This window comes from Anguilla rostrata, chromosome 1 (genome assembly GCF_018555375.3).
Source record: "Anguilla rostrata isolate EN2019 chromosome 1, ASM1855537v3, whole genome shotgun sequence".
Taxonomy (NCBI): Eukaryota; Metazoa; Chordata; class Actinopteri; order Anguilliformes; family Anguillidae; genus Anguilla; species Anguilla rostrata.
Window position 1 is genome coordinate 57,884,697 of NC_057933.1, and position 15,724 is coordinate 57,900,420.

General features: G+C 39.6%; 1 protein-coding gene and 1 long non-coding RNA gene across 2 annotated transcripts; one reads left to right on the forward strand and one right to left on the reverse strand.

Moving 5' to 3' along the window:
* Nucleotides 1-979: 979 nt before the first annotated feature.
* Nucleotides 980-4,454, forward strand: LOC135259855 (uncharacterized). Its single transcript, XR_010331405.1, has 3 exons — nucleotides 980-2,546; nucleotides 3,873-3,926; nucleotides 4,202-4,454. It is a non-coding gene; the product is annotated as an uncharacterized LOC135259855 (long non-coding RNA).
* Nucleotides 4,455-4,850: 396 nt separating this feature from the next.
* cmtm7 (CKLF-like MARVEL transmembrane domain containing 7) lies at nucleotides 4,851-12,099 on the reverse strand. The gene is made up of 5 exons (XM_064344695.1): nucleotides 11,811-12,099; nucleotides 8,378-8,554; nucleotides 6,873-6,971; nucleotides 6,440-6,521; nucleotides 4,851-5,434 (listed from the first exon to the last, which is right to left on the reverse strand). The coding sequence occupies exons 1-5, from the start codon at nucleotides 11,922-11,924 to the stop codon at nucleotides 5,421-5,423; spliced, it is 486 nt and encodes a 161-aa protein (XP_064200765.1). The 5' UTR covers nucleotides 11,925-12,099; the 3' UTR covers nucleotides 4,851-5,420.
* Between the last annotated feature and the right edge of the window lie 3,625 nt (nucleotides 12,100-15,724).

Below are 15,724 nucleotides of genomic sequence, written 5' to 3' on the forward strand. Positions count from 1 at the left end.
GACAAAGCTAGAAGCTAGCAAGAAAATAATAATAATTAGAAATTCAATGTACATTATTTTTGTCTTTATGCAACAGGTGGAAAACTTGCTCTTCAGAGTGCGTTGTCATATTTACACGCATGTAGATCCGTTATTAAAATACTTGGTAGATTTGTTAATCACCACTGACAGTGTTAATTTTTATTCGGTAAAAAGTGACTTGCAAACGATCGGTCAGCTAGCGTCACCCAGCAAGTGAACACCTCAAACGGCGATGGAGTAGTAGCAGTTACTGGCTCATTAACTGACTGTGGCGAAAACCTATGACGATTACTTGCTCGGTTAACAGCAGGTCTACCAGACAGTTATATGAAAATTAGCCTAGTCAAATGACCAGTAGTCTACACATCTCTGATTGACCATCAGTGCAGTCGATGTTCTTCCCCTGTAGTTCATATTGCTAATGCGTGAGCTAACCACGGATAGCTTACCTAGCTCACTGGCAAGCTGATATGCTAGCTAAGCATAATCGTTTTGCCGAGAAACATAAATTGAAGATAACTGAACATAATTGTATTATTAATGTCATACATATAACGTGATTACATGACACAGTACAGTCACTGATAGAAATTAAACTCCGTAAACATTTGATCATATATTTTAAAACATAACGGCAGACAGTCAGCTAGCCTCAAGTTCGTTCTGCAATCGTCGTTCAGGTTGATGGGCTTTTCCGCACCGGACTGTCAATCACATTGTAAAAATCACAAGACCGCTTAACTCTATGGTTTTGGCTCCAAATCGAGAACATGGCCGCGCCCGCCATTGAGCTTCAAAACGTGTTTTACAGACCCACGGAGAGGCAATGGGTGACGTCACAGTAGCTTTGTCCATATTTTTTACAGTCTCTGTTCAAAACGTGTTTTACAGACCCACAGAGAGGCAATGGGTGACGTCACAGTAGCTTTGTCCATATTTTTTACAGTCTCTGGCTGCAAGTCTTCCGACCGCCTCAGAAAGGAGCAAGCACGGAGCGCGCGGCCTAGGCTCTTTTTGAAAATAAATATGTGGACGCAACAGTATGGATTTGAAAGCGCATTTAGGAAGAGATGTTTTTAAAGTTTAACATTTTTTAATTTATGAATTTAATATATAGGCTATATACAGTATGTATATATATATATAATTTTTTATTTTTTATTTTTTTTATTATGGTGTGGCGGCAAGGGTTTTGCCGTGGCGTGGCGCCGCGGAAACGTTGCTACAGCCTCTCCCCCCTCATGCTGCTGTGTGCTAGTCATCACTTATCGTCCATTTCCTGTTCAGTCTCTGCCTAGTCAATTAGTGAGCATGCACACATAGAGAGGGGGACGTGCACATATTAGCAGTGAGCAACAGAACAATTCTTTAGTTTCCTCATTTGTCTTTTTGCATGCAAATACTTTCTGAAAGTATTGCCATTACAACCAAGAAATTTCTTTGGACTGGGTAGAGATTTCTCAGCTTTTAATCAGTTCTATAGTAATAATGACAGAGAGATGAGAGGAAGTCCGGACAATATCATCTACTTTCTGCTCTGCCCATGTGGGCGTGGCTACATAGGCTAAAGCATGAGACCACTCCGCGTTCGCATTAGTGAACACAAAACTTCCATCAGAAGGGGCTTTAAGATGCATTGGCATTGAGAAAGTAAAAACAAGTAGAAGGGTTGGAGATTTCCATAAACTAATCCTTAAACGTGAAGCCTACTGTCAATTCAGTTTGGACACGAAGTTCTGCGATGAACGAGGATTTAGAACTGTCATGTTTTTTGTTGGTTGAAATACACCAATTACTTTGAGGCACAGTCCTTTTGTTGGCTGAACTTTGATATAGGATTTATGATATAGGATTTATCACACCATGTTTCAGGATCTGTACACAACCAATAAGCCAAAAGTATGTTTGAACTGATACCATATGTTTTGAGAATTAATTCACTATGAGTAATTAAGCTATTGTCATCTAATTCTAATTGCCTCTCTATGTTCTGATCCAGCTGTTTGTCTAATAAGGGACTCACATATGTTCCCACCATCTAATTAGTCTTAAGTATGTTTGAATTGATATTACATGTTTTGAGAATGAATTTACTAAGGGTATCTAAGCTATTGTCATCAAATTCTAATTTCCTGTCCATGTTTTTGGTCCATCTGGTTGTCCAATGAGTGACTGACGTATGTTCTCGCCCTTCAAGAAACGAACGTCTATTCATATACTGTGGAGCTATTTGTTAAATTACTTGACAACACATTGACCATTTGTGAACATAATTGATTGCATAAAATGGTTGGTGGTTTTAATTATTGGATATTTAGAGCCTTAATTGGCAAAGATGACGCAATTATCTTCGTCATCATCTTTTGTTTCTTTAAAACCTTTGCTGATTCAGCGCATAACCATTATACACTGAAGACGGCTCAGGCTGAAACGTGTCTATTTTCATGTTCACAAATAAAATCTAAACAAGTATGAAGAAGTCATAAATTGCCAAGGGATTCATTTTTTGATCACTTCCGTTATATGTGAGTGCGCACTCCCGTTTCTCTTTATTTTATGTCATTTTGGGATATTGCAGCACCGGTAATTTAATTATTCTTGAGCGCAGGTTAATAATCATCAGAAGGTCTAAATTAACCTTTTGGAAAAGAGATTGTTTCCAGAAATTTGGCTGCTCAGGCAAATGTTGATACTCACAGGAAAGTGGCTTATGAAACCAAAGTAAATGCAAGATGAAGGCTTGTTGATGTGAAAAAAACGTAAATTGTTACAGTCTTCATTCAGCAACTACCAATATAGTCCTAAGAACTAGTCTTCGGTGATTTTAAACTACCATGAGCAGCCAGTCTGTAAACATAATTTCAGGCTCAGATTTCACATTAGTGAAAGCCGTCTTTCTGCGGTCCTAAAAGCATTCCGCTCTCCATGGCTCAACAGGGCCAAGAGGGAATACAGACCTGAAACCCAGCTCATTCAGTATGGATTAAACTAGATGAAAAGATTATTCTGTCAGACTGTAAACTAAGGCAAATAAAAGCACCAAAGACAAGACACAAAGCAGTACAGATAATTCAGTGCCTTTAGAAAAGCACCTCCATGTATTCATGAGGTCTATATAAATAAAGAGAACAGCCATAGTATTTACAGGGTGTGGTAGGTAACATACTAATTACAAAATATATGTCAATACTTAAATTAACTGTTGATCAACCATACAAACATATTCATGAATACTTGGCACTATGCCACTTCAAATGTGAAAATACATTTTCTGCATCTAAAATTCTAGGCTTGCCATTGCATCACAAGAGTGTGTGGTAACGCAACACAATGCATACCCCTTTGAGCCTTGTTGTTGAACGTTTGAGGCTTTACCCATTCTTACCAGTGCCTATTAAAATATACAAAATATAACATGTAATGCATAGATGTTCTTGAATATTTAGAACTGCTTTAGACTGGGAACATTTCTTTGGGTAGGAACACATTACATGTTAATTAGTTATACTGGTCACATGCAGTGACTGGAATCAAGTATGCTATGTGATTCTTTGTACTATTTACACGATGGCTGATTTCAATTGAGACCCCTCACACCCTAAAGCCTGCAGTGCTAAGCCTTATTTGTACAGCTCCAGTAAGGTGTGCCTCTGTGCTAAGCTGGCTGCGCTGAGATATGAGTGATTATACATGCCTCATATAAACAGGAGAGGCCAGGGGAGGCGTTCAGCTAGCCCGATGACTCATGTTTCCATACCGGGCAGTGGTAGAACGTTTCCGCCCAGCCAGAGAACAGACTCCTCACTCTATTCATGTCAGTACCGTTCTCTTTCCTTCCCCCCATTCTCTAGCCCGCTTCCCTGCCAGACAGCTGCAGCGGCCCCTCAGAAAGACCACGCCCATGGGTCAGTAAGACTGCTCTGCTACCTTCACAGATGCAGCTTTCACAACAACTGTAATCACAGCATTCTGACTTCCAAACATAGTTGGAAAAGAACAACTTGTGGAACGCTTTTAAAAGCGAAAGGGAAAAAAATGTTCAGATGCCAATTTTTAACACATTCATACAAAGTCCTGTACTTTCCTAAAATCTGTACCATTGATATGCAGTGGAAACTTTTCAAAGGACAGCAGACTGCTAATGCTTCTGTCAGACATGGATTTTTTTTTTCACTTTCAGAAACAAAGACCTCCGGATTTTTTTATCTACTGCTCTGAAAGCACAGCTGGTCATGCTTGGCTGAAGCAATTTCCTTCTGCTTCTAGATATCACCCACTGACAACATGAGGAATGCCTGAATGTTTAAACTGACTGAAGCAGATGCAAACAGAAAAGTGATATATTTATATGCAATATGAGATTTTAAAAGTTCAACACCATTAGAGACTTAATCAAAGCCAATGAGCAACAGGTCATTATCCAAGTGGATTTCTTGTAAGCATGCAGGAATGGGTGTTTGTTTTTATTTTTCACTCACATTTCCATATATGGAAGCAAAGACATGTTTTGGTGGATGACCTTGGTACCGGTCCCTTCTAAACCAAATATATGTTCTGATTTATTTTCTATACATGAAGCAATGTTTATATCAAACAAATGTCTCATGGACCACATGTGTAGGCTGGGCATAGCCAGGGTGGAGTCAGCAAGCCCAGAGCACTGCCAAAATGGTACACACATTTTCTGCTGTCTTGAACCCACAACCTACCAAAGGCTAGGCTAACACTCTTGATGTAAAGTAGAAACTGCACTACCGAAGCCCTGCACTTATGTACTCAATTGTTTGGTACCGCATGAAGTTATAATATATCACAACTGTAGAATCCTCTATGAGAGCTCACATTTTAATATGAAATAAAATGTAAAATATGGCAAACAAAATCTTTTGGTTTTATATCACTGAATGTGAAAGGCACATTATTTTTTCTAAAACATAAACACTATTCTGACACATAGCCAATCTAAAAAAAAAAAGGAATTGTGCCTTTTTAAATACAGGTGCGAATATGTCTCAAATGACTTATATCAACTGATTACACCAAGAAACATACTTAAGTTATTAAGCTTAAGCTTTTGATACATAAGTCCTCGTAACACATCAGTGTCAAATATTCATTGGCAATACCAGAATATACACAATTAAAGCTTTTTTCGCAAAAAATATACTTACAACTACACCCAATCAAACTAAATCCACTGGCCAACCTAGAACACAAGCCTGCGTGTAACAGCTAATACTGAGATAAATACTGTGGCATGGGGTCCTGCTGGTTCCTGGCCAGGATCCTAATGTAACACTTTTTTGCTAAGGCAATTATAAACAAAACAAATGACAAACATGTCCAACATTCCTAAAATGCAGATAGAAATAAAAAGCAGATAAATGAAAATTTTGTTCCTACACAGCTGCACCTGCAAGGAAGAGAAAACCAAACAATAAGCAGAATCCAAGGTACATAAAATTTAAAAAATTCCAATTTGCTGGTCACATTTTTACCTCTTAACAGGGAAAGCTCAGAGCTCTCATTTAACACAAAGATAATACCATGACAATAAAATGAAATATCTGTATCCCAGAATTAATAGTATAGTACACAATTCATGTGGTTTAAGTAAGGAATAAACCATGACGTGCCGTCCCGTTATTGGAAAATAATGTACAACGGGGGTGGTGATGCGCCCGAGGCAAAGCCGAGGGTCGCTTAACCAGCCCCGAAGTAGCCTACATTATTTTCCAATAACGGGACAGCCCCGAAGGGTTTATTCCACTTATACAACAGGTTACTCTGGTTGGTAGCAAGACAGTGCTAGGGAGATGAATTTGATTGACTTATGGTTTCATGAAGTTTTATTAAATAATGTAATGACAAAAATGACCAAAATTGGTGCTAATTGTATGATATAAAACGAGAAGGAACTATTTTTGTCGATGGAATCGTTGTTCTCATAGAATTAACGACCAGAGGTTTTTGCTTAACAATGGTGCAAATAGAACTACCAACCAGAGTTTTGCTTGACAACGGTAAAATAATATGTCCAAACGGCCGTGGAAGAATATTTCACTTCAGCTGATTAAGACGATAAAAATCTAGAAATATTAAAGTAACCATATAGTCATAGTTGGTAAACCGTTGTATAAGTGGAATAAACCCCTCCAGGCTGTCCCGTTATTGGAAAATAATGTAGGCTACTTCGGGGCAGGTTAAGCAACCTTCGGCTTCGCCTTGGGCACATCACCACCCCCGTCGTACATTATTTTCCAATAACGGGACAGCACGTCATGGTTTATTCCTTACTTATTCTATAAATATATTTTATATTAGACTGATTAGAGAACATGGAATCATTTTTATTTGAGAGGCTAGAACATGTTTATAGGCAGTGGTGGCCAGAATTAGCCAACATCATTTCATTTACCTGTTGGCTGGGACCCACATGTGATCTTGTAGGACATCCAGATGCTGACTGCAAGTAAAAAAGTAGCAATGAAGCCAAACACCTGCAGGAAAACATGAAAAGATTCAGTGCTTCAAAATGGTATGACCACCTCTCACAAGGTTTACACAACACTAAAATCAGGTAAAAAACTAAAATTAGCTTTGGACTTTAAATATCCTATATTTCACGAAGCTTGTAACATGTAACATGTTGAGCAACTAATTGGCCCAGTTGTTAAGTATATCTGCTAATTCCTGAAATCCTTACACCCAAAATATCACCATGCTATGGGCAGAAAATATTACCATGCTATGGCATTATGCTGCCTTGCACCCAGGCCGCTGAGAAAGAGCATCTGTCTTGCGGTCAATAATCTAACTGGCAACAAGAAAGTACCAAACCAACTACCCACCGATCCGGCGACAAGGGCAGAAATTTGGCCACACTTCACTGCAGCCACTATAGATGCAATGAAGACTAGGATTGTCCCCACGGCATAATGCAAAAACTCCTGAAACACAAGCAAACACACATCTCATGATTTAAATAAGTAAGACGCTTTTAGTCTATTAGTTCCTTAAACACAGCACTGACTATTTAATTACCCTGTTCAATACCGCTTTTGACAAATCTCAATATTGTGTAAGTCGGGCTCCAATTGTAAGTGACAAGTCAAGCCAACTCCAGTACTGGCCTACAACATACAACTGGCCTTTACAGAGCCTTTGATTACTAAGAATTTATTGAATTTTCAAAAGAGAACATGAAATTGACCAAAAGATTGAACTGAACACAACATTTTCCCATTTGTTCCTTTTGGTGAGGTTATGGGTTAGATACATTACAAACTTTATACTTCATCAATCTTTTATGCGTTGTAGTAATAATAACGATAATAAACCATTTATAAAGCACCTTTCGTTCAAATTATTAGGCCAAAGTTCTTCATGGAAACATGAAAAAGAAACAAATAAATGATATAGTAAAAAGAAAGCTAAAAACAGAGCATATAGAGATAAGAGACTATTTCAATAGAGAAATCTCCATTAACTTCCACACTTTCTCACGTTCTCACATCGGTATCGGACATCCATGGACTCTATGGGCCACCGCACAGTTTTTGTCTGTATTTGAGCCTTCCCAGAATGTAGAAATATTCGAACCAATTTAAGCCTTACATTGTACTGAAAAGTTCATTTTTTCATATTTATCAGTGCTCACTGCTGCAACACGGACAAGCATGTTCTCTCCTCCAAAGCATGTGAGGTCAGCTGGCACTTCTCATCATTCCGCAATTCAGGGGACACGTGCTGCCCAACAGGCAGACCACAGATGCCCAATCAACCAGGGGGGCCGCTAATGCGCAATGAGACTTTGTCCGCCTGAGCAACGCGAGCAGCAACTGTGCGTCACTGTGCTAGGCTACCAGCTGCAGTCAGCACTGGTATGATCTGGATTCAATACCAGACCACGGGGCCCATCCATGTACTACATGAGTAATAGGAGGAGCCACCCAGCAGCCCCCAAACAGATATAATTTTAACTGAACCAAACAGATATAATCTTCACTGTACCCCATCTGGTTTTGTTCCAGGCTACGATAAGCCCCTCTAATACAATGTGAAGGTACTGTAGTTCTGACTATTGAATGGAGCTTTTCTATGTAAAATTCTGCATAGAAAGCATCACATTGCTTAACAAACCATACATTATAGCTATGGTTTTGCTTATAATTTCATTTTAGTCGGTATGTACATGTTATACGGATCAAAAGCCAAAAAGGCCAGTCCTTTTGAGACCCATAGAACCAGGCTGCACAGTGATTGACAGGACAGATGGTCCTAATGATGAAATTTGTGTGACCTATCATTTGTGCAACAAACATGCATGCCTACATGTGTCAGGAGAGGCATTCACCGTCAGGGTCCAGTTGATGCAGGGGATCTTGCTCTGGAGCCTGAAGATGTACATCAGGAAGAAGATAAGGAAGGCAATGAGGAACCACAGAGTGACCACCTCAAAGTAACGGAAGGCGGAGTAGTCTGTCCATGCAGAAGAGCAGTGGACACACAGGAATGCAATAAGCAGTACAACCTAAAGAAAGAAAGGGAAAGAAAGAGAGAGTCACGATCTTTGTTACCAAAAAGCGTTTTCACAGTGTATTTGAGAAGAGAAAGAGGAAGAAGGAAGATACCCAGTTTAAAGTGACAATCTCGAAGATTTCAGTTTCGTTCTCTATGGCGGTGCCAATGGCGAGAAGCGGTAATTGCAGGTGTTTTTGGACCTCACTTCCCATAGATCCAACCGGATCCAACCAGTGTCGCCTGTGTGACGTCAGTCAGTTGGCACGCCAACTATAACACTTACTATTTACTGAATAAAAAACGGTTGTTATAAAAGTAACGTCATGTACATACTCATTCGTTGTCTAACATTAGGCTAACTCAAGATGTCTTTACACTGCCGAGCTGGGTTAAAAGGCCGTAGCAAACCTGGGGTAGAATTAGTGTTGATCAATTTCTTTATCCACCTTTTGCCTGGTATGAACATCTTTACACTGCAGAGAAGAATTTGCGGGATTCGCTGTGGCTCGTGCAATTATGTATCTCGTGCACAATAAGCAGTCTTTTTCGTGAATGATTGTTGTGTGGTATTTTTGAAACAACTGCCCTGCAAAATGTTACCCCTGGTGTTTCTGGTTTTGCTAGCTAAACTGTTCGAGAATAAAGCCGAGGGTGTTAAATTAGCAATCAGAACAAGAAGAATAAAACAAAAACAAAGGAGATTTCATCAAAAAGGGCATAAAGGCTGAAGGAACATATGAGGAAGCGTAATAAAATAATAACAATTCTAATCCATACTGCCGTATTGTTTTATTTAGTTTTCTCCTGCATGACGTCCAGAAATCAGAACCGGCTCTGCTCCACATACCCCGGCTTTATTCCGATCATTATAATATACTGATGAACTCGATGGCAATGTAAATAACGGTAACGTTAAGGCCAGTTCAGATCAATGATTCGCAACGAGGCAAAACGGTTTTAGAATGCTGCAGAGAAATGCAGCGGTGTGAACTGGCTAGTAGCTACGGAAGAGGATTAGGGCCACGTGCAATTTTTTTTTTTTTTGAGTTCTGAGTTTAGTCAGAATTCTGAGATTAAAGTCAGAATTCTGACTTTAAAGTCAGAACTCAAAAAAAATGTTCAGTGGTGACCCTAATCCTCTTCCGTAAGTAGCAGAGCCGTTGCCTGTCCTGATGTTTTAAAAGACGGTCCTTGTCAAATCGCCAAGTGCAGTTTTAGAATGTTTACAATCAGACCTCTTGGAATTTTGCAAGTTGCACCCAGTCTCCTTGCGAATCATTGATCTGAACTGGCCTTAAATTAGCTACACTGCAGCGTTGCAACAAGGTAGCATTGCATTCGAGAGACGGTTTGCGAGGTACCGGTCGGTAGCGTTAGCTAGCGTTTTTTCTAATTGTTAGCCGACATTAGATTGTGTTAATTACATTAGCTAGCTAGCTAACGCAACGTTACCTGATATGAGAGATGGATACTTTGCGCAACGTTGTCTAAACTAATGTTGTCTATCTTGACATGGTCCGGTAGCTAGCGTTATCTGTGCAAATAGCTATGTAATTTAGTAAAGTTACATTGTCATTAAATGTAATACGAAATCTACATCAACAAATAATATGATCTCATGATCATGTTACACAAAAACTTTTTAGGGTTCCATAACTCCCCCAACCCACCCCCCTTTCTCTGTTATTGTAACGCATGCAGACACCGGAAAAAACAGTACGCCGCTCAGACACGTGAGCTGAAGAGCGAGCCTGTTGCGTTAGTTCCGCCTACCCTCTCTGGTGGACCAACCACTGATGGGTGATGAAAAACGCGTCACTAACTGTGCGCCACTTGTGATTTTTTCCCGGGAATGTCGCCACAGGCATGAATTATGATAATAATAATAGTATAAATTAATATAAAAATAGGCTCAATCACCATTGTGTTACCCAATGCAGCGATAGATAGTGACTTAAAAGACATTTATTTTAATGAAAATCTTCGAGATTATTACTTTAAGGAAAATTTGCCTAAACTGACGAAATTCAATGCAGACGTTGCTTCATTTCAAACTGCTTTCCTAACGGTTATTTTGCATCCTGCGACTTGGGTTACAACAGTGAATTTGTACGGATTCCTAGACATGATGATGGCGACCACCCTTTCTCATATTAACCTCAAATACTCAAGACAGGGCACGTATACGGTATGCTAGCAAATTTATGTCAAGGTCCATTAATGTATATGGGGTGGTTGATACACGTCCCCTTGAACCAGCTACAGTGTGGGAGGAAAGTGTCAGAGGCGACACAGACAGACAGCACCAGCCCACCACAAACCAGACACCGGGACTTTTACGCCTAGAGACAAGTGAATGTCCAAATGCTTTATCAAAAAGAATGTACTATACTTTTGTCTCTAGATTAAAGATTATATACTTATAATCTTTTTCTTGCCATATTGTCTTCTAACTGACTGAAGGTCATCTGAAGTTCTTCAGTTAGAATTCTCATTTGGGTCTGCCCTTTAGTTCTGTGGCTTTGTTAACTGAAAAGAGCTGCCTCCAAATAGTTTTTGTTCACTAGCTATGATTGCGTTAAGCAAAATGGAGAAGGGCCTCACATTGGTCTTTGCCTGGGGCCTCCAAATCACTAAAACCGCTGATGGAGGAGATATGACTTCTAGGCTTACCCATTACAATTTTTAAAGAATTTGTCAGGGATCCATTGAGGGTTTGAGCTTAGTGGCGCTCAGAACGGTAACTGCGATCCATCGATGGCTGATAACTAACATCATTGAGAACTTATTACGCTGACATTTCATCCGAAGCTTAATTTGATTGCGACAGTTGAGTAATACAACATCACTCCCAGTTGCACGGACGGCGCACTACAGACCATTTGTTTTAGGCTACTTCATACAGACTAGCCTACCTACTGGTCCGACATAGCTTTTCAGTGTACACAGCCAAAATAGGTTAACTAACGCGAACTTCCCCTTAGCTAGCCAACCAATGACATTTCCGCTAACTCTTCCGTTCGGATCCACCCAAAATATCAGACAGCAAAAACAAAGGGAAAAATACGTGTTAAAAAAACATGTTGCGAAAGTTCTCATTTAAGGCTACATATTTGCCAAAGAAAGATTCGGCTGTCAACATGGCGTGTGCATGACGGAATGAAACAAAATAAAATGCGGAATAGCCTACTATCACAGCGAATGAGCTGTTAAACTATGATACCATTTTATGAAATATATTCAACAGTAACATGAACAACTCTTACCACTTGAGCGATTTTGAGTAAACCCTGAACAGTCCGTGCATAACCAATGTTTAGAATACCTCCATCAGATGTCGACGTTGTGGTGGTTGTCGTTGTAACTACTGTATGGGACATTTTCAAATACTAATTTTGAAATTACAAAATTAACAACCATAAATAAAACGAAATAAATCGAAAACGCCGTTTTGTAGTTTGCAAAACAGCCCTCGCCTAGTCTACTCTTGCTAACCACGTCGTCCGTTCAACTTCCACATGCGATTAACTGTGTAGCTAAAAAAAAAAAAGGGCGTGACACGGATGCTGTTTGAAGCGTCATGGTACAGAACTTTCGTGACAGATCATAAATGATTAAAAACTGGGGATCGAGTATTTGCGCCTGAGTGGCAGACAGACTATCCGCGGATGGAGCCAAAACACAGGCAAATCCTTAAGGAGAACCATTTTCAGTCCCCCGACCGGCGTTTAGAACAAAAAATCATTTTCTAACAGCGCACGATGACCCAAATCACACGGCAAAACAACAAAACATCTTAAAATAAGATGACCAGTATTCCATCACGGCCAAGCCAAAGCCCTTTCTTAAAACCCATTAAAGATTTGCGGTATAATCTTAAATGTTCCGTCCTCCAACATTCTCTGTCTAACTTGACTGAGTTGGAGCACATGTGCCATTTTAAGGTGTAACTGCACAAACAAGTGAAAAGGTTAACATTTAAAATATATTCGAATAATATATTACAATACACTTTCATTAACATAATTGTTATTATATTGTATTATTGCAATACCCCTTTATTCAGTGTGGAAAAGACACCTTTTAAAAATAACCATCTCAGTTTGCAGCAATACTGACACAGTCATTAGATCAGGAGTGCTCAGCAAGTGAGGGCACAATGATGGCGGCAATTATAAAATCAATAGGCCTATATTGACATAGCCTAATAGTATTTCCTAACCATGGGTCTTGTAATATAAGGCATGTTTGCCGGTATGTGTTTCAACTGAGTTCCAATTTCTTGTATTCTGTAGCAGCACACTGGTCTTGTTCAACAGTTAAAAAGTTAAGACCTTCACATGATTACATATATTACAGTTGAAAAAAATAGAACTCCCTTACAACTAAATGTGACATGCACGGAGAAGGAGGGGAAAGGAGAAAGATGACCCCAAGTCCATTCGACCCATTTCAGGGCACTGTATTTAAGGTCAGGATATTACTGACCACTGACAGACATTCTGGTCAGAACTCCACTCAATTTGTGCCCCCTAGTGGTGAAATGTGCCACCACTTAATGTCAGATGTACATGTGCCGCGCCCTGTGGACCTGGGATTGCCATTCTCCGTGAAACTCCAGGAACTCCAGTGGTTACTCGGGGTATTGCAGTTTAGTAAACCTCTGGTGCCAAAAAGCAAATTTTCCCATTGAAGCCCATTCAAAACTACAAATTTATCCTGGCCAAATTAAATGATTTTGGACAGTACTTTTAAACTCTAAAATTTCTTCACACTGAACTAATTACTCTCCAGGCACAGATTTATATTTTTTTTTCCGCATGATTTTACGTCACAGTGCACAACTGCTTACACGGACACACTCGGGCATGCCATGAACGAGTATGAGGCTGTGGTTGAGTAGATGTTGAAAATGGCTGAACTGAGGATCAATACCAAGAACGCACAAGTACAGACATTGAGTGTTACCTGCACAGAACCGATGTATACGTAAACCTTGGCACAGCTGGGATTACATGAATCCACCGTCATTATTATTATTATTATTATTATTATTATTATTATTATTATTAATACATAATAATAATAATGTTACTTGCCTTAACTTTTTTGTGCTCATTGTTCATCATGATTAATCGCAACAAATAAATTAATAATAAAGCTGGCATATGTGGATCATCTTAAATTAAGATGTTCTTATGCTGATTCCACAATATTATTTTGACCTCATTGTCATTTTGATATTACCACTAATAGCCTAGGCTACTCTCATTAAAAATGTTATTAGTTGTAGTTAATCTGTCTTTGCATGATGATGGTGCTGATGATGAGTAAGATTAGTAGGAGTAATCACATTTGAAAAATAAATAGGCCAACATAAATAAAAAACAAGAATAACTATATTTAATTTTCTAAAATTATTTTTCGGACTATGTTATGGTGCTATGTGGTGGTGATGATGATGATAACCATGTCAATTACAAAGATGATGATTGTATGAATATAAAATACATTATGTCAGTTCTGGAGGGTACAGCAAATCGTATCAAGGTTATCTTTGCCCATATTGTACTTCATCCTGTAAACAATGAAAAGCCAATATTGCATTAAATGACAAGCTCTTATTTTATTACTACACATATACATATGTTTATATACATAGATCCAAAAATATAAAGCAAATATAAAAACTTAATATTGATTAATCTTTTGTCTTCTCTCATGCACTGCGCAGGCAATCAAGACAAAGCAAGCAGATAAATCAAATGAATTATATTAGCTAGCTGTTCCTGTCTGCAATCACTTATCACAATGACGCATTTTCCTTGAGATCAGGGTAACGTTGTTTAGGAATAGCTAGGAACCGTAGGAAGGTCATTTACGGCTTTAGAAAGCACCTGTTAGGCTACAATCAAATTAATAGTTGTCAACCACATTTTTATTTATTGGCTGGACCGCAACAGCGGGGCCAGCCCTACAAATGCGAATGTCTGTGACTGACTGAGTGAGTGACTGACTGAGTGATGAAGTTACACCATTTGTCAGCCGAGCTATGAAGTCACACCTTCAGTCGGCCTGATCACGTGTGTTAGGTCCAGCCATATATTAGGTTTTAACCTGGTCTTGTTTTTAAAGTCACTTATCAATCTCCTTTAAACAGCAATAGTTAGTAGTAGCTAGCTACCATAACACAGAATGGCCAAGAGTGCACACTTCCTGACTGTAGGATTTCAACCTGTCTGTTATATCTGCTAGCTAGATATAATTACTTAGCCTATGTTACAGTTGATTACCACTGAATGTTTGTAATGTTTGGAAAATCTTGCTAGCTACAGTACAACTGTTCTACTGTCTAGCTAGCTGGCTGGGGCAAGTCAGTAAGACAGCTCAATAGCTAGCCTGTGAAACATAATAGTTATTTAGTTAGCTAGCTTATCTCTATCCAGATGTGGTGGATGAGATTTGGCTCAAATTCAGCAGGATGGATGTGGATGTATTTGGCTCAGAGAGGGCAACACACTGCCACCTTTGGTTGTCCTTAGCAGAGACATCCAGCCTGCTTGGTCAGGACGCTCTGGCCCATACATTGCTAGACGATCTTCTGTATACATTCCCTCCAGTTATACTAGTCAGCTGACTTTAGGGTCTGACAGCGCAGCCATAGACTGCTGCTGCTTGCTTCCAACTGACCAGGAAGACTATGGTTTCCCGTAGACTCCTCAATAGGGATCTGTGACACCTTCTGAGGAGGAAGGACCTCCTATCTCAGCTGGAGGATCGCATAAGTCTACCTCCACAATTAAGATGGCCCTGGCCCAACCCCTGTTTGAGCCAATGGGTGAGGCCCATGTGAAATGGTTGTCTATTAAAACAGCATTTTTTCAGCTGTTGCATCAGTGAGATATGTTGGGGAGCTTCACGCTCTATCAGTTACCCCGAGATGCATGTGGTGGAATCCTGATGGTTCATGGGTAAAGCTGTGGCCAAACCCAGCCTTTCTCGCTAAATGTCTGTCTCCAGTTCACATAAATCAGAGCACTGAGTTGGGAGCATTCACCTCCCAAGCTCAGGATGCAGAAAGGGTTGTAATGCGGGAGCCACTGTCTGTAGTGTGTGCACTGAAGGCATACGTTGAGGCAACTGTCAGTCTTCCTAAATCTGGAAACCTTCTTGCCTGCCA

Bases quoted from the DNA above. Each gene is read 5' to 3' on its own strand.
- cmtm7 (XM_064344695.1), bottom strand. From the start codon at position 11,924: ATGTCCCATACAGTAGTTACAACGACAACCACCACAACGTCGACATCT. The intron at 8,555-11,810 runs GTAAGAGTTGTT...TTCTTTCTTTAG, and splicing joins TACTCAAAATCGCTCAAGTG to GTTGTACTGCTTATTGCATT. The intron at 6,522-6,872 runs GTGGGTAGTTGG...GTTTTCCTGCAG, and splicing joins CTGCCCTTGTCGCCGGATCG to GTGTTTGGCTTCATTGCTAC.